The sequence below is a fragment of the Xiphophorus couchianus genome, chromosome 20 (assembly GCF_001444195.1).
Source record: "Xiphophorus couchianus chromosome 20, X_couchianus-1.0, whole genome shotgun sequence".
Lineage (NCBI taxonomy): Eukaryota > Metazoa > Chordata > Actinopteri > Cyprinodontiformes > Poeciliidae > Xiphophorus > Xiphophorus couchianus.
In genome coordinates this window covers 25,301,726-25,327,078 of record NC_040247.1, presented here as the reverse complement: position 1 = coordinate 25,327,078, position 25,353 = coordinate 25,301,726, and the positions used below count along the sequence as shown (strand labels likewise).

General features: G+C 41.5%; 1 protein-coding gene and 1 long non-coding RNA gene across 2 annotated transcripts; one reads left to right on the top strand and one right to left on the bottom strand.

Annotated features, from left to right (window-relative positions):
- The first annotated feature begins 10,706 nt into the window (after window positions 1-10,706).
- LOC114135727 (inositol hexakisphosphate kinase 2-like) lies at window positions 10,707-15,909 on the top strand. The gene is made up of 5 exons (XM_028003266.1): window positions 10,707-11,405; window positions 12,256-12,490; window positions 12,589-12,773; window positions 13,423-13,598; window positions 14,591-15,909. Exons 1-5 carry the CDS (start codon window positions 11,153-11,155, stop codon window positions 15,215-15,217), a joined length of 1,476 nt encoding a protein of 491 aa, XP_027859067.1. The 5' UTR covers window positions 10,707-11,152; the 3' UTR covers window positions 15,218-15,909.
- A 2,126-nt stretch (window positions 15,910-18,035) lies between these two features.
- LOC114134921 (uncharacterized) lies at window positions 18,036-23,738 on the bottom strand. The gene is made up of 3 exons (XR_003593493.1): window positions 23,574-23,738; window positions 18,327-22,480; window positions 18,036-18,225 (listed from the first exon to the last, which is right to left on the bottom strand). It is a non-coding gene; the product is annotated as an uncharacterized LOC114134921 (long non-coding RNA).
- Between the last annotated feature and the right edge of the window lie 1,615 nt (window positions 23,739-25,353).

Here is a 25,353-nt window from a genome sequence, read left to right as displayed (position 1 = left end):
ATCATATAACTTTCACTGCATCCTGTGTTTTAAGCAGAAAAAAACCCGGTCCGCATGCTATTGGTTATCACTTTAGTTATTTGGTCTCAGAGTTTTTCTTTCTTTATTTATGTGCTTTCTTGTAGCTTTGCCTATAAAGAGTGGCCCCATGAACTTGAGGAAAGTTAGAACTAGGTCTTCAATTATCTGTAACTGTACTCCACATCGAGGCCTTGACTTACTGTATTACCTTTTTTTTTTTTTGCACGTGTGGGGCTATTTTCCAGTGATTAATATTCATCGGGGCATCGGTCACCCAGGGTTAAGACGGGACTTTCTGCACGCTGTGTTGGTTTACGGTATTGGGTGTCCTGGGTGAAGCCATTTTTTTGCCGCATTGATCATGTTACTTTAAATTTAATGATATGAAATTTCAAGCCACGGATTTACCCAGCTCCCGGTCTGACCTGGAACAGGTGGCATGTGTTTTCCAACCACCGACTTCCTTCACTTCTTATTGTTCTTTTGGCGTTATCTACTTTATTATTCTTTTTCTTTTTCTTCATATCTTTTCAAACTTAATTGTTTAAAGGAGCGAGTTGGTCTCCATCGCTTCCTTATAAAGACATGAACACGGTTTGACATTGAGTTGTCCCCCCTGCGTTGGCCTTTTTGGGTCAGCGAAAGGAGCATCTAATTCATGTTTGGCCGCACACTGCTGTTTTATTGTTTGCTTAAAGGCTTTGATGTGGAGTTCTACTAATGGGACGCTGTTGTGTTTATGAGTCCCAAGCTTTTTAAAGTATGAGATAAAGTGTGGGAGGGTGTGTGTGTGTGTGTGTGTGTGTGTGTGTGTGTGTGTTTATATTTGGTGGGAGAGACATACCAACCTGCTAAAGGACATGTAGCCCCTCTCACGTGCCATTCTGCATGACGGGAGGTGACACACTCAGGACACATCAATATTATTCTGACAAAAAGAAGCGTGCTCATGTCCAAAATAGCTCTATAGTATTAGAACTCCTATTTATGAAACTCTGCAGTACAACTGTCACTGGAAAAGCACGCGCTTTGGCAGCCTGATTGTTTTTTTCCTTACACTCACATCTTTATGTACTCCTAGTTTCCCTTAAGAGAATATTCCAGTCTTAGACTAAAGTTGGAGTAAAGATGCCTTTCTACTTTTGTATGTAACTGAGAATGCTGACCTGGTCAGTTTTACCAAAAATATTGCTCAACATATTGCATAAAATTGAGCTTTAGTCTTGAAGTTTGACCAAAAATGTATTTTATTTCTTGGTAAAGCCTTTACTAGAGCTTCAATGTATTGTTTCAGGGTTCGAGGCAACACAAAGTATCTTAGTGCACGCTGAAGAAGTGGAAGGAAAAGGATACACTTCTTTTTTTTTTTTTTTTTTTACAAATAGAAATCTTAACAGTCTGCTGTGATTTTTTTATACAGCTCTACTTACAATACTTTGTACAACCGCTAGCATTACCTCCAGCCGCGGCCTGTACTTGTTGATTTAGGCAAGGTAATGCAAGCAATATATAAACTGGAAGGAGGGACACTTTCTGTTACTGGGTCACTGCAGAGTTCATGGAACATCAACGAGAACAACAATGTGATGGTTTCTTTTATTCTTCATTCTAGTGTTTACTTATCTCCCTTAATGTTTCAATCTGAAACTTAAGTACATAAATGCCTGGCCCTTGGTTTCTGTGTCACAAACGGTCTCTGCCAGTTTTTGCATACTTCATCCTCAAGGTTGGCTTTAAAAAGCAAACGCTGCCCCATCCACCACATGTAAAGCTAAAAGATAGCAAGAGACTATTGAGTGCTGTTGGCTTACAGCTGTGTTAAGTGCCCTATCTTTAGAAATACTACAACGTGTGCTTAACACCGTACAGTTAGAAATTGGTTCAGGCACCAGTCTGATATTTCTGCTTCACATGTGTCGACAGGTATCATTTCTTTACAGTATGTCACCAATTTCTCTGTCTGAGGCTCAAAAGGACATGCGTTTTGACCAATGAGAGCCTTGCTTTATTCACACTAACCAGTCAATCAAAGGGCATTGATTTAAAACAACTTACATGTTCATTTTGTTAACCTGTTGTTTTATGACTGCTATAAAATAGGAACAACACATTTTATTTTATTTTTTATTTTTTTACCTCATAATCAGTTCTTGTGTCAAACTGTTGATTAATATAATGCTTTCCTTTCCTTTTCAGAATTTTGTCTTTCACCGACCAGATGATCAGCATTTCACCATGACACTGAAGTGATTTTAGGGATTAAGAAGAGGCCGTCCTATTCAAACTGTGCTGAAGTTCCAGGAAACCAAAAAGTGTGGGTTAGTGAGTCCCTTCTGACCTTGTCCAGCTGCAGCTTAGAGGCCCAGCCAAGACAAACATAAAATCAGTCCGGTCAAGACATGTATGAGTCTCGAAACATAAAAACAACCCAGCGAAGCAGGGTTCAGGTTCTCGTAGCAGAGCTAACATTGCTGGACTTTTTGGCTTTTTAGTTTTTTTCATATTCAACATTTGCTTTCAAGCTTTTCCCAAAAGCAATTCTGTGCCAAACCAAAGCTGATAAACTGCATCGTCTCTGGTCTGCAGCCAACATAGGCTCTGATTAACGATGCTGTGTTCTTTTCTGAGTGAGTGTGTGCGTGACTGCAAAAAAAAAAAAAAAAGTGCCAAAGGATAAATCCTGGACACATGACATCCCCATCCCGGTTTCCTCCACAGTTGGAGGGCTTTACGGCTTTAAAAGTAAATCTTTAGATGTAAAGACTGTACGGTCCACAACTCGACGTCCAATCATCAGTTCTGGCTGCTGTTGCATACTGGGAGAAAAACAGAGAGGCGACATAAAGCACATTTATGTCCATGTCTTCCATTGACACTCCTCTTTGAACATATCCACATCTTATAGAAATTTTCTTTATACCAATAAGAGCCATTTTGGGGCCCAAGGAAAGTCATGAAGCTGTAAACGTCGCCTTCATTAGCAAGAACGAAAATATCTAAAATGTTATTGTTGCCCCTAATACTTAGATCTGCTTCTATAGAACTAAATATTAGGTCTGTATAGGCATGAGCTGATGGACATAACAAAATTAAACATAGCAATATCAATCCCCAGTTGCGGTATTAAACATGTTCCTTTTATTTCAGTTGTAGTTAAGCTTGCATTCACACCAGCTGTAATCTGGTCTGCTGCAATCAAAATCTAGTTTGTTTGATTAGAAAGTCTGATTCGCATGGGGAGGTGTGACTCAAACTCTGCTGTCCAAAACAGTAAACTCTGGTCCGTCTAAAAACCTCAGTCTCAGTTCAGTTGACTCTGGTGAAGTTCGACCACATATGTGGATGCCAAGCGGACCTGAGCAGGAAGCAGACTATAGCGCAGGGCATTCTGGGTAGATACAACCCAAACAAGCGTGTGAGTCAAGCGTCAGCGAGAGAAATGTCTTGTGGTGTTTCGCCAAGTACAAATCTTACAATTGCTAAAATGTGAAGAAAGTTGCGCTCAGTGTCTTTTTCAGAGAAAACAGCTTAGGTAAAAACAAACTTTGGCCTTGTGTTGATGGTAAAAAAACTAAAACTTCCTGGAGTTACCTAACGATGCATTTGACTGTGTTACTCTGTCCCATGCCAAAGTTCATCTTTGGATTGAGTAAGGCTCCTCTTTGTTTTTAACCAGGTTCTGAAATCCTTGTACTACATTTATTTTTTATTTTATCTATTTATTTATTTATTTCGAACATGATAGAAGTATAAAATCACACGCATATGAACAAGGAACTCAAAAGACATATTTTTTGTACCTCAATAATCTTAACATGCTCGAAAAGGAGTATGTTGAGTAGCAGTAGCACATCTCAGTGAAGATGCTTGTACTCATCTCAATCTGCTCATCTTCCCTCTATTTTTTAGTCTTTTATACTTTGCTTTTTTGCTTAATTATCAAGCACAAAAAAATTTATTTATTTTCTTTTGAAGTGCGTAAGAAAACCACATCGTAACACTTTCCAAAAATGTCACCTGCATATGCGACAAAGACATGTTGCCGACACATGACCACCAGATACCTCCGTAGTACCTCGGTGTCTGCACCCCATTGCCAGAGGATTGTTTCCTTCCCCATGTAATCCCCGTGTTTATTTGTCTGGTACATTTGGCATGTTGCAGGCTTTCTTTATAAATAGCCTCTCCTCGGCCTGAATTGTCAACAGCATGTGGTATTTTTAGTGAAGAGAGGATTAGGTGTTTAGTGAGCCATGAGGATTTGGTTAGCAGGTTTATCAGGCTTGATGTGACTTGAGATGATCGGTCTGGAAATGACCCCGCACGTAGGTAAGATCAGCCTTTTTCCACTGCAGGCATGCCAGGGACGGGGACAGTGACGGTACGCCGCGTTGCTCCGTGTCCCAGTGGGTTCGTGAAGCGCCGTGTTTCTCCTCTATTAGCATGTGATTTCTATGCATGGACTCCTCTGGGTCCTGTACATGCAGATACTTATGCCCTGTTGGCCTTAATGTAAATCCTCAAAGGTAAAATTCAATCTCATGTCACCTCATTTGGCTTCGTTCCTTCATTCAGGTTCCAGTTTAAACATACATCCAGGACTTGGCTCATATTTATTGGAGTAGCATTTGGGACAAGCACTTCATACATGAGAGGTTAAAGTTAGTTTGTAGGACAAACCATTATAGCAGTAGGGCTTATCATACTTTAGATTAATTTGCACTTCATACTCTCTGCCAGTCCCTCCTTGTCTTTCACCTGTTTTATGTCTATAATCACTCACCACTTCTATATTAGCTTTCTGCACATCTAAAGTCACTGGCCTCACAAGGACGAAAGGCCAACTTCACGGTTCCTTCCTCCCCACTGGCCTGTTGTTCTACTCTCTGATCAGAGACTCAGGTAAAGGTCATTCGTTTTTGCTGATTAATTGCTTTTGATAGGATGTTGCAGAAATAGAAATTGGTAGAGATGCTTGCAGATTGTTGAGCAGCTTTGGCTGCATCTACCTGGGAAGCTCGGTGTAACATTGTCCACAACACCGTGAGATAAACTTTTTTATATATTTTTTTCTCTATAGATGGAAGTATTCCAGGTGTTGAAATGGCTGAAAGTCTGTACATCTGTGGGAAGACTCAGAAATTGCTGTTTGCAAATATTCTCCATCGACCTGCAGCTGCAATTGCAGCTATTGGACTCGTTGCACATTAGTGAATGTAATAGTTATTAATGACTATGTTTCCATTTCTTCCTGTTACAATATGCGACACTTTGCATATCTGTCTTTCTTCAGTTTTTACTGACGTAAACCAGAGCCATATTGTTGCTCTTTCCTGTCGCTTAGCCCTTCACCCTGAACAGGTTGCCAGTGTCTAACAGAGCCATAATATTATATTATTATAATATTTTATTATTTGAAACAAAGTAACACTTTTTGCACATTTTTACAAAACCATAAATAAATGTGAATAACATCAGATGAATGCCACGTGTGTGTGTTTTTTTTATGTGACTGCTTTGAAGTCCTCTTACACACACGGGAATTATAAACTAAATGACCTCAGTGAGTTATTTTGCCAACAATTGAACAGGAACGATACATAAAGTTGTCCCAGAATCGTATTTTGCCAAGCAGCCATAGATTTTCAGCTGATTTTTGCTTTATGGAAGCCAAGCAGCTGCTCCAGTCTCGATTATTATCCACCTTCTCAACGGCGTCAGTGACAAACTCGGGTCAGAGAGTTGTTTTTCTCCCTTCACGTTCTGTTGCAAGTGATATTTGCTTGCTGATTAAAGCGTCGACATTGGTTTCTCTTAACCTGTTGATTGGTAAGGGAATGTCAAGACACCTTTCTCTTTGACCTCGAATGAGTCGTTACCTTCTTCTGCTACGGTTGCATGAACCTCCAGCATGTTTCGTTTTCAAAACCGCACTCTGTGTGCGTTCACTGTTGGACAGATTCAAATCTGGCCTGTTTGTTTTGCCAGGGTGTGGTCTAATTGAGAAATGTTGTCTAGCTGCTTGGATGTTTTGTGGTGTGATGGCTGCATTCCAGCCTCCTTCCACCTACATGTGTCAGCGTTGTCTTTTTTAATTTTTTTTATGCGGCTGCCACGTACTCGCAAAAGCTTCAGGAAGTGTCCCATTTCCTACAAGGTTACGGAACTGATTTTTCTGAGGATGTTCTCAAAGTAGAAAGTTTGATTGACTTGAGCAGAAATAACTTGCACTGCATTGGGTTTTTGCAACACTTTAAAAAGTACCCTGTACAATAAAGCTGGAAAAATATATATTTTTTAACGTTGTAAATTATCTTCAACAAAGTTAACCTAACTTATTCTCTACTGCTGATACTCAACTTAACTGGTTTGATTAACTAATTTTAATAGTTAAAATTTAATAATGAGTTCACTAAGTCATCTTTGCAGGACATTTCCTGTGTTTTGACTCATCACTTGGACTTTTGTACACAGATCTGACACAAAGCACTTGCTCCCAGGATAAGATTTATTTTCACTTAAGTTTCTTTTCCTGTTGGACTGGATTCCAGACAAGCTGGTTATGCTCACTGATGTGCCTATTAAAAATAAGTAGCTCCCTCACAAGCTTTAAAGGAATTTGGAAAAACCTGTATCAAACAAAACATGCTGTGTATAGAAATGGTTTTGGAAATCTCATAAATGAAGTAGAACCTGAGATCTTTAGAATATACACCCTTGTTTGTGACGCTAGCGAATCACTAATTTAAGATGCTAAAGTCATTCAGAAGTATTTTGAATGACATGCTTGTATCTGTTTATATTGCACCGTGTTCCAAATTATTATGCAAATTGGATTAAATTCTCATAAAGATTAAATTTTTTGTTGTGCTATTAAATTTATAGATCGTATTGTGTGTCAGGGGTCATGGAATCACTATAATTAATTTCAGAGAGCTGGGTTGATTAGTTTTTCTGGTGAGCTCAATTAAAGAAAATCTACTGAAGAAGGATGTTCCACATTATTAAGCAGGCCACAGGTTTTATGCAACATGGGAAAGAGAAAGGATTTCTGCTGAAGAAAATCATCAGATAGTGTAGTGCTGTATGACAAGATATGAAAACATTAAATATTTAACGAAAATTGAAGTGTTATCGTCGTACTGTGAAGAGATTTGAGGCTGATTCAGAACAAAGATGGGTTTGTACAGATAAAGGCTTAATGAGGAAGGTTCCTGTTAGACAAATTCATTGAATTAAGAGAGCAGCTGTTAAAATGCCCTTACAAAGCAGCAAACAGTTATTTGAAGCTGCTGGAGCCTCTGGAACCTCAAGGTGGAGGATCCTCCAGAGGCTTGAGGTGCATGAAGCTACTATTGGGCCACCATTGACAAGAGCTCACAAGCAGAAACGGTGGCAGTGGGCCCAGCCGTACATGAAGGTTAATTGTTCACTGATGATTGCTGTGCAACCCTGGATGGTCCAGATGGACGCAGTAGTGGATTGGTGGTGGATGGCCACCACGTCCCAACACGGCTGTGACATCAGCAAGGAGGTGGTGGAGTCATGCTGTGGGCTGAAATCATGAGGAGAGAATCATTGGTCAGAACCTTCAGAGTCCATGAAGGTGTGAAAATGACCTCAGCAAAGTATATGGACTTTCTGACTGATCACATTATTTTATGGTTCTAAAAGAAGAGCCAGACCTTCAGTAGTAAAATCATCTTCATGCATGACAATGAATGCTGCAAGGAATACCACTGTGTCATTGGCTGCTATGGGCATGAAAGGGGAGAAAGTCATGGTGTGGTCACCATCCTCCTCTGACCTCTGACCTATTGAGAACCTTTGGAGTTTCCTCAAGCAGAAGATCTGAGGGTGGAATGCAGTTCATATCAAACCAGCAGCTCTGGGAAGGTTTTCTGACATCCTGCAAAGAAATTCAAGCAGAAACTTTCCACAAACTCACAAGTTCAATGGATGTAAGAATTGTGCTGTGATATCAAAGAAGGGGTTCAATGTTAACATGTAACTCTGTTTGATTGAAATAGCTTTGATTTTAGTACATGTGACCACTTAATGCTGCAGATTCAAAGAATGAATGTTTGCAGTTCTTTATAATCCATAAAATGTTTAGAAAATCTGCTGTGCATAATAATTTAGAACAGTGCATTTTGAGTTTTTCACTTTTGAAAAAATACTGTTGTCCTGGGGAGCTTTGTTCAGTAAAATTTGATTTGTACTGTAATAGTTAATGACTTGAAAATTATACTGACCATCATTTGCATTTAAGAAAATCTGAGAAAATATCACTTAATAATTTGGAACATGGTGTATGCTTCGCTGCAGAAAATCTTTCCTGCCAACAGCTATCATAATTTTCAATAACTCTCTGAATAATCTAAATTAATGAGTTATACCAACATTTAATTCCCCTTTGGGATTCATAGAGTACTTTTGAATTTGAGTTTGATCTATATATTTAGGAAATAAAATTGTACCGTCCAGTATTTTATTTGTTCATGTAGATTTTCTTTTTGTTGTTGTTGTTGTTTTGTTGTTGGTCCACTGCTAACAAGTAAGCTTGTTAGCAGTGACTTGAATAGAGACAAACAATAACTGACCGACTTGATCTGCCGTTATTTTTGCCTGCTGAGATAATCTGTGCCAATAAGTTCTAGGAGGGTTGAAGATGAGGATTACAGTTTCTACTCCGGTCAGGACACGAGCCCTAAGCCACCTTGAATGTCACCACAGCTCACCACATCTCCTGCTTAAGGCAGCGCCCTCCAGTTCCAGCTTTGGAGGAAGGTTTTAAAATGACCACCAGGAATGGGAGTAACACACGTTTAGAAAAGCATAAAAAGCAAACTTCAGGTTAAAATTGACAACATTTTAATTTCTTCTCGTTGCTATTAGAGACGAACCGATAAGAGATTTGTGCCTTGGCCTGCAGTACATTGAGAAGCGTGTACTTGAGGATGATTGACAGCGCTAAGGCCTTCCTCCCGGCTTTGGTTGGTTGTTTTTGACCAGCAGCGGTGCATTTTTGCAGATCGCTGGGAGTGGGAGCAGTTAGAGTTTTACACAGATTATCTGACTCATACCATGCTGTCACAACATAGCGACAGTTTGAACAAAAATTTAAAAATAAGATTTTTTTATATAGCAAACTGTAGCTATAACTGTACTGTAGCTTTAATGCAGCCCAAACTGTACCAATGACCCTCACGTTATACACATCGAAACCTGCCACTCGATCTCAAGTAGGGAGCTATATTTTTAGTGCCATTCGGAGTAACCATGGCGACAGAATCAGTCAAAAACCACATACATGGATGTTCTGCATCCACTATGTTTGATTATTTACTGTGTCACCACAGCTTCAGTTACAAGTATTATTCAACATTCAGTTTACAGACACATCTGTGCTCTGTTCAGACGGTATGTTGATACCTTTTAGGGTCTTTCCACACCTTACCTCTTAGTTTGCCCCAAGGTTTGATGAAAACATTCGATTTTAGAGTCTAACCAACATTGGTTTTAGACTCAATGTCTCACCCAATGTCGGTTAGACCCATTGTCCAACCAGTGGGTTGTTTTTTTTTCACGCCTGCAAATATATTGCTCTATTGGCCTGATGTCACTCTGTTCGTCAGCTTTCGTAAAATCTTTTCGAAATTGCTAAACGCTTCGGTGCGCTCTGATGTTGGACAGCGTGCACTCTGTGCTCAGAGTGGTGAGCAGTGTTAGTTCTCACGTGGTGCTTTGCATTTTGGTCAAAAAGTTCAAGTTTGGTCTGGTCTGATCAAAGTGCTTTCTTTCGCACGTTTGCTGTGTCCAACGTGGCTTCTGGCAAACTGCAAATGGGACTTCTTATGGTTTTCTTTCAACCATGGCTTTCTTCCCGCCACTCTTCCATAAACACCACATTAGTGGGCCTGTGAGTTTGTGGATCCACAGCTCAGCCCTCACCTGAGCTGTGGATCTCGGATCTGTTCAGCCTCGTCTTGGTAGGTTTACAGTTGTGCCGTACGCTTTACCATTTCCGGATGATGGCTTCATAAAATGTTCTAGTTTTGAGTCTTCTTTTCACAGTAACAACATCAGCCTCGAAGAGTGTTGTTGCTTTTTGTGTTTCCAACTGTCTGGTCACTGGTCAGGGCCAGTCAAATTTAAAATGATTTAAATTTTAAAGGTCACGAGCAAATTTCATATTCAAGTCAAATTTACTAATAAAGCACAGTTAATGCCACAAACATGGACTCAGTTGGTGCAGCTTTTAGTTGCTTCCCAAATTTTATAGTCTCTAGAAGTGTGTTTCTATGTTTTTAAACTATGTAAGGACCCGATTTAAGTATTAAAAATATGATCTGATCTGGAAGATCTTTTTGATTTACTGGGCATGCTCCTTGTCTTGGTCTTCTTGTACCCGTCTTTCTGGGGAAACAATGTTGCCCAGAAACAATGCTGTCAGACTTTAAAAACCCTGCCATCACAAAAACACGGAAACAAGTGAGTCCAGCCTCGGCTTCCCTTCTGGATTTTATTTCTCTCTCCCTTCCCCCACTGCCTTTGTTTGCTTTGCCTCTTCGCCTCGAAGGGTTACCACCCAACAACCTGCTTTGGAGGCTCCTGATTGGTGGACTCCTGGAGTCGGGGCGGGCCAAGCGTCAGGCTTGTGAGGGTTTTTACCAGTGGTGAAGAGGCTCTCAGAAGCATTTAGTCTGCAGCCGAGCAGGATACCTCTCTGCTGGTCCCGTCTGCTGCAGCAGCAAAGTGTCTGTGGCATGACACTCTGAAAAGCGCTCTTCTCGTTCTTCCCTGCGTCAAGGGCTGCCTGGGAGAAAGTTGAGAGGAATAAAAATCGACTGATTTCTCTGCGCCGTTTCCTCTCCATTTCCTCTTTTCTTTGTTTTGAACCAGCAGAGTCCCCCGAGAGCCGAGCAGATCATCACAACGTCAAACCTCTGAGGACACCGGGGCAGTATTTTTTGCAACAATCCGCAACCTCAATGCGACACACAAGGACTTCCGATCAGGAGATCTTCAGCCCGTGAGCGTCCCTAACAGACAGAGGGTTGCCCCCCCTCCACATTCGAGCATGAGTGTGTGAGGAGGCTACTGGCAGGGTGGCCAGTGCCAGAGGAGGATGAGTCCGGCTCAGGCCCAGGAGGCCATGGATGCAGAGCAGAAGCAGCAGCAGCAGCAGAACCACCAGCAGCACCAGCCGTGCTACATGGAGAAGGGAGTGATGCTTGAGCCCTTTGTGCACCAGGTGGGGGGGCATTGCTGCGTCCTGCGCTTCGGGGAGCAGACCATCTGCAAGCCCCTCATTCCCCGGGAGCATCGGTTCTACAAGACTCTTCCCGCTGCAATGAGGAAGTTCACCCCACAGTACAGAGGTAGAGAGCATTCTTCTAACCTACACGGCGGCGACTGTCGTTTAAACGCAACACTCCTTTTACTTATGTTGTGGATCTGCATGACTTTGGATTTTTGTTTTTTTATTATTTAATTCAAACATCTTACGAGCTGGTGCAGGTCCTGCCTGAGAGACGGATCAGTAGATTGTTGTGAGGCACTTCCTACAACTACAGAAGTGTTGTTGTTTTTTAAAAGGCTGCCAGAAATTACTAAGTTTGTCCACAAGAGGGTGCCATCGCTGGCAGCCGTCTGGACACCATTATCCCCCGTCTGTTGTTTATTACCGTTAGTAATAAATTAGGCAAGTCGGGGTGAATGGGTGGGAGCCGTTGTTTGTTGGCAATACAAAAATCCATGAAGCTGCTGGGCGAAAGGCACCGCAAAAGATAATGTTGTAGCTGTTTGTGATATAAGCAAAGTTGGGATGTTGTGAAAATACACAAATGTCCCGAGGTTACTGTTCTGGAGATGAGGAACATTTGAGACACGTCTCAGTATGTATTTCTGTGTCCTCTGAGTTAATTTTAGACTCGCAGATGACGAAAACAGCCGACTTTGAGTCACCTATCGCTGCTTCACTCGGTAGCAGCCTCCACACTGAGAAGTGTTTCTGTCAGTGACACCCGGAGCTCACACAGATGTGTTTAGTGATCGGGAAAGTTTCAGGCTGTTGAGTTTCCAACCGGTCAACCAACGAAAGACCGGACAAGAAAGTTGTCCCAAGCATATATTTCTTTCTATTTTATTATTTGTTGAATGTATGACTCGTTGAAGCAGATGTGGAACGTTTATGTTCTTTTTTTCTTTAATTTGCTCCCCCCATCTCAGGTGTCGTGTCAGTCAGCTTCGAGGAGGATGAAGAAGGGAATCTTTGCCTCATCGCCTACCCCCTGCACAGCGACCTGCCGGCTGACGTCGAAAACAAAGACCCCTCCACCGATTGTGATCCCAAGAGGAAGATGCTCCACCGGGGCCAAATGGTCACGTCCGCGCAGATTTTGGAAAGCGAAATCTACAGCAAGGACGGCCGAGGCCACCACTTTCGAAAAGACCAGGACAAGAGGTGAGGCGGGAGCCGGCGCCCGTCAAATTGAAAGCGACGCACGGTTACCGTGAAGTGTGTCCACGTCCAGTTAACTTAAAACTCCGTGTTTCATTTAGGTGGCACTCGCTGCAGGACTACCTGGAGATAGAGCAGCCGCAGCAGGCGGAAGTGCTCCACTACAGCCTGGAGCACAGTCACAGTAACGCCGCCCCGCAGCTCAAACACAACCCCTTGATCCTCAAGTGTCAGCAGCAGCATCTGCAACGCATGAAGGAGAACGCCAAGCACCACAACCAGTACAGTATCCTTCAATGCCGCAAGGTTTCCCAGCCTCTAGATCGGATCTGAATATGCGCAGACAGGCACCGGGTGGCGCTGTCCTTTTCTCCTTTGGAGAAGAGAAACAAAGTGACCATCTGAGATCTTCTTTTATTATTACAGCATACAGTGCATGTCTGTAAATTAACGACTTGGAGGTTGGAGTCTACCTTTGACTTTTTTTTTGGTTGTTTTAAAGAAAGATAACATCAAAGACAAAGGTATTTATTATTTTCTCGTGTGAGTGTGTGGAAATTGGCAGTCAGATTTAGCAAGCCGTGCAGGAGGAGCCGTCAAAAACCCGCCGGCGGCTCCATGTGCCGCTCAAGGTGCCCTCAGTTTCTCCTTGAGCACCCGACCCCCGAAAGCGTCTGTGCGCACCACTGCGTTTACCCATAGCCTCCGCTTGTACCTGAACCCCCTATTCAATACTCTGCTACCAGTTTCCTAGCAGAAAGGATGTGTTACATCAGTTACTTGATAATATCTTGATCCGATGTTCTGGTTGTAATAATGCGATGAATCGGAAACCTTTAGTTTTTTTATCAACTAGCCGTATAGCGAGGGCGCAAGTTTCTTTTTATTCAGGCGTTACGTTCCACCTCTACATCCTCCTTAACCCGGTGTCTCAGAGTTCATCTTGCTGGAGAACCTGACCTGGCGGCACACGATACCGTGCGTGTTGGACCTGAAGATGGGAACGCGGCAGCACGGAGATGACATCTCTGAGGAGAAGAAGGCCATACGCATCCGCAGGTGCCAGCAGAGCACATCAGCTGCCTTAGGGGTCCGCCTCAGTGGCATGCAGGTGTGAAGAGTCATACTTGTTTTGTTTTTTTGCTGTTAAAAAATGACATCACTACTTCATTGATTCTTTTTTATTTATTTATTTTTTTGTGCCTGCCACGAGGGCCAGACTTCAGAAAGGGCTTACAGAGGGAGGACTCACTTAGCATGTGGGGTTTTTATCAAAATATTGTTGTGTTTTTATTTATATTATTTAAACTACACTCAAATACTTGAAAATTATTATATTTTTTGATCCAGCAAAAACCAAAAAAAAGGGGGAAGAGGGATTAAACCAATTCGGACTCTTCAAATGTTCTGTAATTTAAACGATCAAAAAATATTATTTTCTAGGATAAGACACCAAAAATTTGCTCTAGCCCAGGGGCCCTTATTCTTCTAAGTCCGGCCCTGTCTGCCACCAGCACTGAGCTTATCTTACCTTAAAACTGTAAGAAACAGATAGTTGGTCTACATTAGGCATCCTCTGAACACCAATATCTAACTAATTATTTCTGTTTTAATTTTATTTTTTTAACGAGACAGTATTATGGAAAATCAACTTTTTCATAATGTTATTCTCTCATCAAAACATATCTGAAGTGTTGCCTTCGTTCTTTCATGCATGTTTGAGAAATCCTTTAATCTCCCATGGCAACCATTCAGCTGTGAAAAACGCCTCGTTGGACCGAGCCCCGCCTTCAAGGCGCAGCTCCTCCTCTGCGCTTCTTGAAGGCGGAGTTTCAGAAAGAGCAGGAGATTTTAAAGAGACAGAGGCCCAGTTTTAAGGCGATAAATCAGGAAGCGAAACTTCTTTTAAGTCCTATTTGATGTATACATATACATATATCACTTTTTATAACAACTGAAGGTAACATAGTTGTTTGATTATGCTATAAAACAAAAAAAACAATACTGTCAAAATATGAAAACAAAATATTTTTGCAAAGCATATTCACAGAAAAAACCATAAAGTTCTAATTTTCTTATTTTAAAATCTTTCGGTCTCTGCAGGTGTACCACTCTGACTCTGGCCAGCTCATGTTCATGAGCAAGTCCCACGGCCACAAACTGACCGTGGCAGAATTCAAAGAGGCTCTGTTCAAGTTCTTCCACAGCGGCCGGCGTCTGAGGCGGGAGCTGCTCTCGCCGGTGCTGAGCCGGCTCAGGGAGGTGCAGGCCGCCCTGGAGTCCTGCGAGTCGTACCGCTTCTACTCCAGCTCCCTGCTCATCATCTACGACGGGGCGCAGCGCAGACGACACTTCTCCAGCACCGAAGACGGGCTCTCTGACGGCGAGGAGGAGGACGACGAGGAAGAAGTGGAAGCTGAGCCTAAAATGGACGAGGACGAGGAGGAGAGCGAAACGGAGGGCGCGTCCGGCTTTCCTCACACCCCGGCGCCATCTAGCGACAGCAGTAGCAGCGGCGGCGGCGGCGGTGGGAGCTCCAGCATCAGCCAGTCCCGCTCGGACCTCCGCAGCCCTGCGGTGGATGTGAGGATGATTGACTTTGCTCACACCACCTGCAGACATTACTGCGAGGACAGCGTGGTCCACGAGGGCAAGGACAGCGGCTACATTTTCGGCATCCAGAACCTGATCACCATCATCTCTGAGCTGGAGAACCACTGCACAGACTGAGCAGTGAGACAAAAAAACACATTCAGGCTCCAAGCCGCGGACTCAGACCCTCTGTCCCTGGAGAGAACTGCTGTAGCGCCGTAGCCGTTTCTTTACCTCCTCCTGTTTTCACCATTGATGCTTTTTTTTTTTTTTTTTGGTGTTACCGTTGGGACTGACGGCCAACCAAGAGTAACAGCAAAGAACCGTCTTTGTGAACGTCCCGTTTTAACCCAGGCAACCAATAAGAAGAAGAGGACGGCCGTGGATACAAAGCCATCAAAACGTCTAAGATCAGCAGGTGTTCTCATCTCAGATTTCCAAAGAAAGTGTCATTTTGCACACGCACGCACGCACACATGCTCTAAAAGGGGAGCGTGTGTTCGAAACAGGGAAGAAGTAGAGGACAGAGTGTGAGGAGAGCAGCGGCTCATCCTGCCGTCGTCGTCTCCTAAAGCGAAACAAATCTCAGAGTTGATAGAGAGATATTTATTTATTTCATTCGTTTCGTAAAATAAACTATAAAGGACAACAAGAAAAAAAAAAGAGTATGTATGGAGACTAGAACATTCCATATTATTAATGTTAAAGTAATGATATTGATTAATATTGTTATTTGGCATGGATGAATACCTCTCCCTTGTTTGTTTGTTTTGTTTTTTCCCGTGTTGTCCACGATTTGTTGGAGGGGAATTAAAACCTTTGTGGTAGCAGCATGTCTTCTGTTGTTTGTTAAGGTGGTAAGAGAACAAATTGATTCAGTAAATTTGAATGCAGCAATCAAACTTTATGCAGATCTTACAGAAACCAGAGCGAGTCTATGATGTCGGATTCATTCGTGTCTCACATACTTAGAGATTTAAGAAATAAATAAAATACCTCCAGCATCTACTTGTATTCACAAAGGATCAAACACTCTCATCGTCTATGAATATCATTTTCATTTTGGGCATTTTGTTGATCTGATCTTTAAACAGGTTGGTGTGATTATGCGACATAATGACATGATGTTATTATGCTACGCCCTCATCAAAGAAATACCTCGAGCGATGCTCTGATTCTTTCATGCTCCTTCAGACTAGCAGCAGCAATTAGCAAACATCTGGTGGAACCGTGCATCTGCTGAGCTTATTATAGGAACTGCTTCTCAGTCCAATCCTCCTAAGAACGGCGCTAGCACTTCATTTGAAGGGGTGAGCATAAGACTGACACGTCATATTTATTTTATAAATCTGACATAACATCTCTCATGAACATGAAAGAGTCTTTATGAATGTTTACAACTGTGGTCAGGAAGTGTCATTTGGTAAATAATGGCACTTTTAGTGCAAAGTTTTACCTGTATTCTATCTTATTTCGTCTGTACTGTGTATATATACTGTAGTACAGACCAAAAGTTTGGACACACCTTTTAATTCAATGAGTTTCCTTTATTTTCATGACTATTGACATTGTAGATTCACACTGAAGGCATCAAAACTGTGAATAACACATGTGGAAATATGCACTAAACAAAAAAGTGTAAAACAACTGAAAATACCCCTTATATTCTAGTTTCTTCAAAGTAACAACCTTTGCTGTGATTACTGCTTTGCACACACTCTGCATTTTCTTGATGAGCTTCAAGAGGTCGTCACCTGAAATGGTTTTCACTTCATAGGTCAACCTGCCCTGTCAGGTTAATAAGTGGGATTTCTTGCCTTATAAATAGCATTGAAAATAAAGAAAACCCATTGAATTAGAAAGGTGTGTCCAAACTTTTGGTCTGTACTGTATATATATATATATATATTTTTTTTTATGTAGTAAAATGACATCAAATTTAATTTTATGACAAAAAAATGTCATAAAATAGTTTATGACATTTTTTTTTGTCATAAACCAGAAGATGCTGGAACAACAATGTCACTTTCTACATCGGACTGAGTTTGACATGACCATGTAAGGAGAATGGTTCTTTCCCCAAAATCAATACCTTCTTCAAGCTTGACTGAAATTTGCAGCTTCCCATGTGCATGAGGAATAAACGTTTAGCTGCTTGGCAATAAAAAGAAGATTGTTTTGAGGAGTCAAACATTTCGCCAGCTGTCAGGCACAATTATGGCGGCATGCGTTATGAAAAGTAGGAACACATTTTAACATGTGATGCAAACACACCAACCCAGATTATCATTCTTTCTGTGATTTTGATCAGGCGTGGTGATTAAAACTTCTCCCATTCATATATGTCTAAAGCATTTATCCCCTCAGCCATTAAGAGTTTTTACTGCAGACAGAAACTGTGGACTGTTCCAGCAGGAGGCTGGTGACGACGTTCCCCCCCTCCATCCCCAGGCCGCCTCAGCCAGTCTCAGCCATCGCCAGCTGGTCTGAGGCAGACGGCGCCACGAAGGCCACTCATCTGCTCTGGGAGTCACATGCGCATCAGTTGTCTGCGTGAAAAAAATATATATAAATAAATAAATAAAAAACAGCTCATGAGCAGATGAGGGCTTGTGTCAACAGAGTGCAGAGGCCATTAGTGTGCTGTGAAACGTGCCACTCTGGTGGATCCACTCTGGAAATAAAATCTACTCAAAACTATCCACTTAAAACTTTTACTAAATTCATAGGATTAATAAACCCAAAACCAGTTTACTATCAAGGTAGACTAGATCTTACTAGTCATTAACCTGAACTTTATTTGAAAATCATAGTTAGAAATTGCACTACCCTTATTTTTATCTGAACGTCTTGTGGCTGTTGGCCTTATATAATATAACTTATATAAATATTATATACACCTAAGATTTTAGCATATAAACTATGGAGATACAAGAGCTGGTTTACTTTCCCTGACTTGGGATGTGTCACCCCAAACACATCAGAGTCTTCCACTGAAAAGTTTTGGGCAAACTCCCGGCTCTCTGCATTGTGGGCCATAGGGGGCAGGAAAAGGCCTCCGTACTCAGCATACATGGACGATGACATGAGGACTGATCCCAGGGAGCCGATGGCTTACAGGCTGCTGTTGCCTTGTCTCGGTGATGCTGGAGAGTCAACACATGATCAGACACACATTCCTTAATCTCTGTTTAAATAACAGATCACTGAATCAGACTTTCTGATCAATTCATAATCAAGTCCTCACCATTCATAAAATCTACTAGAACCAGTAGATCAGCAGGTCCTCTACTCTATTCCTACTCTATCCTCCTTCCATCAGCACAAAGCTCTGCTGTTATCAAAGGACTCAATAAAAAGAAATCACACAAAACAAAAGGGTCAGTGAGGAGAAAGTGCAGCAGTAAATAGGAAATAGGTTTGAATATTGACCTCAACCTCCAGCATGTTGAACATTTTTGTTGTGTAAAAGTACACGTCCTTGGGGTTATAGTTATAAAATTAAAACGTTTATAGATGTACATCTTCTATAGTAGGGATCTACATAAACAGGTCATCATAAGTGGCCTTTCCTCCATTTCCAGGGGCTCCTACAAAAAATTAAACCGTTTATTTGGTTTAGAAATCCATATCCAGTATTAAAATGGAAATTATATTTTGCCTGGAGATAAGCCAGACAAAATAATTAAAATAATCATCTTTAATTTTGTACATCTATACAATGTGTTCCAATAAGTCAGACAACAGCATTATTAACTTTTTTTATTACATTTTTGCTACGCATTTTGGCATGTCAAGCCTCCGAAGTGAGTGTGTAATGTGTGAATGAGTGAATAAGGAAGATATTACAAAGTATTCCTAGTCTTACATCTCTCCAGTCAGATAACTCTAATACAGCAATGTGCTTCACCGGTAAGACACGTTTGGTTTGTTGAGACGGTAATCCCTTCGGCTGAAGTGGGTCAAACCCTTTATGAGTGACGCGACAGACGCTGTGACCTTTAAGAGTCCGGGTCAGGGCAGCAATGGGAGAGCGCATGCTGTCCTTGCTCAGATATCGCTTTTGATACATTTTATTTTCGACAAACATGAAAGGTTTAAAAAATACATATATATATAAAACAGGAGACCTAATTTAAGACACAAGGTTTCAAATCTGTATTCAATTGTAAAAAAAAGAAAAAGAAAAAGAAAGCGTGCAGGTTTGGTATAAAAATGGCTTCACTGCACCCTTTGGAGTCTCTCGTGTTTCGTCACATTACAGCTAAAGCGCGAAGTAGTGCGTGACTGTGGAGTGGAAGGAAAAGTGTTTCACATTTTGTTGCAAATTAAAACAGGAACACTGCCCTCGTAACGCCGGTCGCTCAATAAAGTTTTCTGAGAAAAGCTCCGAGGCCTGCTCAGAACAGGGTGTGTTTATACCACCATTAAATCTAATTGATCTAATCCAGTTTGACTCCTCTGGACATTTGACGCCAATGGATTTTATTCAGGGGTGTAAGAATGAGAAAAGGTTCGAAATCTAAACGCACGGCACATTCTTCACACCTACATTTGTAGGGGAAAAAAATTCAAAATCGTGCACAGACTTTTGTGTGAAATCTTAAGAAAATACACCAAGGTCTGTGTTGTGGTTGCAACGAGACAAGCGAGTTCTTTGCAAAGAACTGTGTCCAGTTGATGTTTACAGGCTGCGCTTTGAAAGAACAACGGATGAGAGGAGGGAGAGGTAGCAGATAAGCTCTTCCCTCGCCACGCTGCAGGGAAGGAGTGGTGGAGGGAGGGAGAGAGCAAGTAGTGTTACATAACAGCCTCGGGGTCAGTGGGCTGCTCTCAGCCAGCTCAGTGATCCCATTCTGTCACCACTGCGTGTGCTGCATCCATCCAGGCCTGCGCTCCGTACATTTAATAAGCTTCGTCACCTTTAAAAGAAAAAATATATAAATAAATACAAACACATTTCTTGAATTATTCCGTATCACATGTGAGCCTGTGCATCACTACAGTGGAGTTTGCCACCACAAGTGGAGTTCTTGCATAACCGCGGGTAAAGTCACTATGGCAACAGCAGCTGAATTTAAAAGGGTGTCAATTTTTTTTTTCTTTTCGGTCCCTGTAGTCGCATCCTCATTCTTGAAAACGTCGCACCGTCTGCCCTCGTACCTTCATTCGTTAAATTCACTCCTCTGCAGCGGAATCGAGTCAAACAGCTGCGTGCCGTGAGCTGCCACGTGAAAGTGTTGTTGGATTTGCTGCTAACGCAAAACGAAATCCTGCTGAAAAGCTGCGCGGGTCCATATCTGAAGCTTGCTCCTGATTGTCAAAGTAGCATGGGAAGAATAGAAAACTTCTGTAAAGTTCTGCAGTCTTTAGAAAACACACTGCAGTTCAGGAACTCATCCTGGGTGACGTCTGTTTGCTGTGGGACCTGTCCTTGACCTTTACACTTATGGAAAGTAAGTGTAAAGTATGTAAAGGTCAAGGACCTTTCCATAAGTGTGAGCCAGCACGCAATGTTGGGGAAAACACTGAGGTTTCTAAATTTATTCCTCTGTGTGTGCGTTCTAGGAAACTACCCTGGTCAGGTGTTTGTGCCTCTTCCGTATATAAACTCTGTAGATAATTTGCTCAGTCAGTGTCCATTTGTGTTAAATCTTGTTGAACGCTCAAACCGTCCGTACGCACTCATGACGTTCCGCCTGTTTTTCCACGCATGGAAAGTGGTGAGTTTTCAGTGTGATCACCCTGTTGCCTTAACGTATTTACCGCATTGCTCCAGAGACCTGGGAGAAGGAAGCGACCTGAATGCAGCAAGCAAACATCAACTCTACATAATATTGTTGAATCTCATTCTGGCTGCACTGTCCTGTCTGCCCTGATGACGATTCACTCATCTCTGCATGCTGGATGCATGAGAATGAAGGTGAAATTGTTGGCTTGACGTTTTTTTCTTTTATTAATTTGACTAATGAAATCATTTAGGGTCACACATAAAGCACTGCAATTTTATTGTCGGGCGATCGGTTGAATCTTGATTATAAAAACAATAACTCCATCCTGACGCGACAAAACATGCCGACTTCCTCACCCTTGATCCCGATACGCCTGCACTATTCGGAAAGGGGGCACATCAAAAGCGACACACAGACTTTGAAGACATGCTCGTTCTTGATTTTCCACTATTGTCATGAACAATATTTAAAGCTAAGAAGATAAACATGTGATTAAGATGTGTTATGATTGTGGGGATTAATCTTCTGACCTGCGTGCAAAACAGTCCATGATCTGATTAGAGTTCAGCTACTGGTGACAAATGTGTCGTCTCATATTTGATACATTTTAAGGACCATTTTCCCAACACATAAAACATCAATTATTCATATTCCACAAAATTAAAACCAATCAAAAAATGAGCAATGCAAAGACTTTGGAAATGAATCGGACTGGAGCAACATACAGTGTTTGCAGCATGATGCTAATCACATAAATAGTTACCCGTTGCATTATTTAGCCATTCAGTTCTCCTCTCCTTCCTCCTGTTTACACCAGTAGCTTTTATGTACAGTAGGATTTATCCATCCCATTCAGTCAAACTGACCGTCCAAAAGAGCGTGACGTGTCAACGCAGCAGGGCTCAGAGCCCGACACTGATTATACAGCCACAGAAAAATCCAGAAACAAACATTAGAAGCAGAGGAAGAGGAGAGGAAAGGCAAACTGAAGCCAAGATGTAATTAGGGTGTTACATAACTAGGGGCAGAGAGCGCTGTCCGCCAGGCGTCCGGGCCACACAGCCGGGCCGCAGGCTCCCACCGTGCATCGGTCCACCCTGTCAGAACTATTTACACCGACCTCTTAATTACTGTAATGAACCATCACAGGCATAAATTAACTCCAGACGAACTCTTTACATAGACTCACAAGTGAAGGTGAAACTAAAAAGAAAAGAAAGAAAAACAACATCGTCTGCTCTCTCGGATTATGTTTCGGTGTGGCTTTTTTTTTTCTTGTTGCAGTGCCATGTTGCAAATGGATTAATTGAGGATTACATGAGGTTTTGGATTTAAATTTGAAAAAGTCTACACAAAATGAACACAAAAGGGCTTTTGGATCTCTCTAGTCATAACCGGCTGCCTAAACATCCACAGCCTGATGGTGTTTCAAGATCAGGCAGGAAGTGTTACTTCATTTCCTTTTCTATTCCAGTTAACCTTTTGACTCCTTTTACTCGTGGGTTAGGAGTCTTTAGAATCTCCTTTGAATCCGATGAATCTCCTTTAAAACTACTCTCAGCTCCTGTCAGGCTAGTTTTCTTGATGTCCATCCATGATCTGCTGAGAACGCTGCTCAGATGACCCTCAGGCCCTCAGGGTGAACTGTGCTGTTTACATTCACTCATTCCTATAAATAAATAAGACAAAATATGACTCATCTACGTGTTAGCATCATCATCATCATCATCACAGCACATCTTCCTCGCATATTAGCCTCACCCCCTCAGGCACGCTGCACTTCTGTGTCACTCTGCACTACATCAGTAGGTGGAGGCATACGTGTCTGGTGATGTGTGTAATTTATTGTAAAAATGAGGCCAGATCCAATGTAATGGATTTTATGACAGCGGCAGTATGTGTGTGTGCTAAGTGTGTACGTCAAGCAACAATTTGTAAAGCCGAGTGCTATTAGGTAGATGTTTAAAAATAGGATCTGATTTTTTTATTTTGTTTTGTAAAAGTCTGCCTTGGTGAGTTTAATAATTTCCTTCCACTGAGTCATTTGACAGAAAAGCCACTTAAAAGTACAATTTTATACTAGACCAGACTTTTGAAATTTGCTCAAAACATAATCAGTCAGTATAGCTGCCTGAATGGCAGAGAATGGTTGGTCCAGATTTTGTCTCACATCTGCCGTTTTATTAAACCTGGTTTAATAAAGTTGGATGTTGGATAAGAGCATTCGCTCAGCCTGAGCCACGGATCCATCAGACATGTTCTCCAGGCGCCACATCAGATCAATGCCACATCTGAGCTACTGAACAACAGCTCAGTTTGCTTTCTGCTCACGTTCTTTTACTAAATAATGAAAAAAGCACAGGTCACTTGAAGGACAGTGCTGACCAATGACCCACAGCGCTTGTTGCTCCGTCTCTTCAGATGACCCCTACAGCTCGTTAGCTTTGGAGCACCCTAGCCCGAGGCACAGTCTGTGCTCTTATCTTGTTAGCGTACTTGCAACTTGTAAATGTAAACAGTGCTCTGCATTTGTTCTTCATTGCTCGCAGTACAATGTGTTACATAAAGCACATATTATGGACACACGGAACATCTGCAAGGACACGCAGGTCCACTTGCATGGAGGAGGCAGGTCATTAGAAAGCCACATCGCTCTCACTTCTTTATTCGTCTATCTTTCATTTTTGTCCCCCCCGCCAAAAAAATAGCGTCATTTGCATTTAGAAAATTCTTCAATAAAATGTTAAATCATTGCTGCTTACCTGTTTCATTCCTAATTTACCTTTCAGTCCATTAAGAGACAAAGTGAATGTGATGTTTAAGTCAGAGTTCGACAGAATTCCTACACAGCCGACAGTCGAGACTTTATTGAATTCAAGCCACAATACGGCAGACTATTCACAGTACTGTGAAAAGCAGAGACTGGAGGGTTTCTTTGTGATGTTTGCTTGTCCTCACCTCTGTGTTAGCTCACAGCTCTTTGGTCATTATGTAACCACGCAAACAAGTATCTCTTTATCTAAGTCAAGATGAATGGCCTTCAGACCACTCTTCACTCTGTGTGTGTGGGTGTGTGTGTGTGTGTGTGTATGTGTTTGTTCTGCTGCATTATTATAGTCTGGGCCATAGGGAAAGCGTTACCACCACCACCTGTATTAAGTTAATAACCCGCACAGCAATCATGAATTAAACATGTATTAGAGAGGATAAATCCCTCCTTATAAATCATGTCTCCACTCGCGCTAAGTTATTAATTCGGATTTAAATTATGCTCTTTACAAGGCAAAAAATAAATAAATAAATTATAACATTTCTGAAGAAATTTAAAAGGGGAATGCCAAAGTTTGCATATTGGTCAGACCCAAACCACACCTTCTGATTTTGAAAATTAACAGCAATGCCAAATTTAGCTAAAATGTAATCGATAGCATGACTCGCATGTTGACTAACATTGACTCACTCCATTCACTATGCTAAGCTTAGGCATTTTTATTAAAAAAATAGCTAAGTTTAGCCTGTTGACTAACATGTCTGTGAATCATCGTGCTAACATTAGCATGAGGGCTATCACTAGCATGTTGAGCAGCTAGCATGTTGATGCTACCAGTAGAATGTGGGTTGTCACCAGCATGCTGACTAGCATTGGCTAATTTAATATGTAAAGATTAGCTTTGATATAAAAAATAGCTAAATTTTTAATGTTAGCTTAAATGCTACCGTTAGTCTGTGAACGATCACTAGAATGTTGAGCTACCAGCATGTTGATAGCATTAGAATGTCTGATGTTACGAGAATGAACCATCATAAGGTAGGAACTGTAAGAAGTATCTGAAAAATGTTTCAAGCATATCAATCATGCTTGTGTATGCACTTGTCACAGCCTCTTCCATGCTTTCTGCTATGCTGCAGCTTCTCTCAATCACCAGAGCCTGCCACGACTGCTCAGGCTAGTTAGCGTGGCCACCTATGATGGTGGATAAAAGGTTTTCTTGGAACAATAAGTTGTTTCTCCACCATTAGCATATTGAGCAGCGCATTCACAGGGATGATTGACAGCGCAAGAGACCCTCCTCGTAGCTCTAATTGGTTGTTTTCAACCAGGAGTGGTGTACAGTAGCAGCTTGATTTGTTTCATAGATTATGTGTCTCTTATTATACTGTCACAACACAGTGACAGTTTTAACAAATGTAAAAACATTTTTTTTTATAAAAGTTACATACACCAGCTTAGATGGTAACAGAATAAAAATAAATAAATACATAATAAAGAGTTTCTTTAAGAGGTGGAGAATAGTAGGTGCCAATATGCATTGCTACGGCCCCAATTAATAAATGTAAATTTATAAATAAAAATCATTTCATACACCATTTGGGCAACAACTACCTCTAGTGGCTAGAAGTAATATTACTACTGAAATTATTCTTTAATTTCTGTACTTCTGAAATTTCATCTGAAGCATTTATTCTCCAGTCTAAAATTTTTAAACGTAATTGTTTCCTTTTTTCATTTCAGCACATTCTTAATTATTTAACTCCATGAGA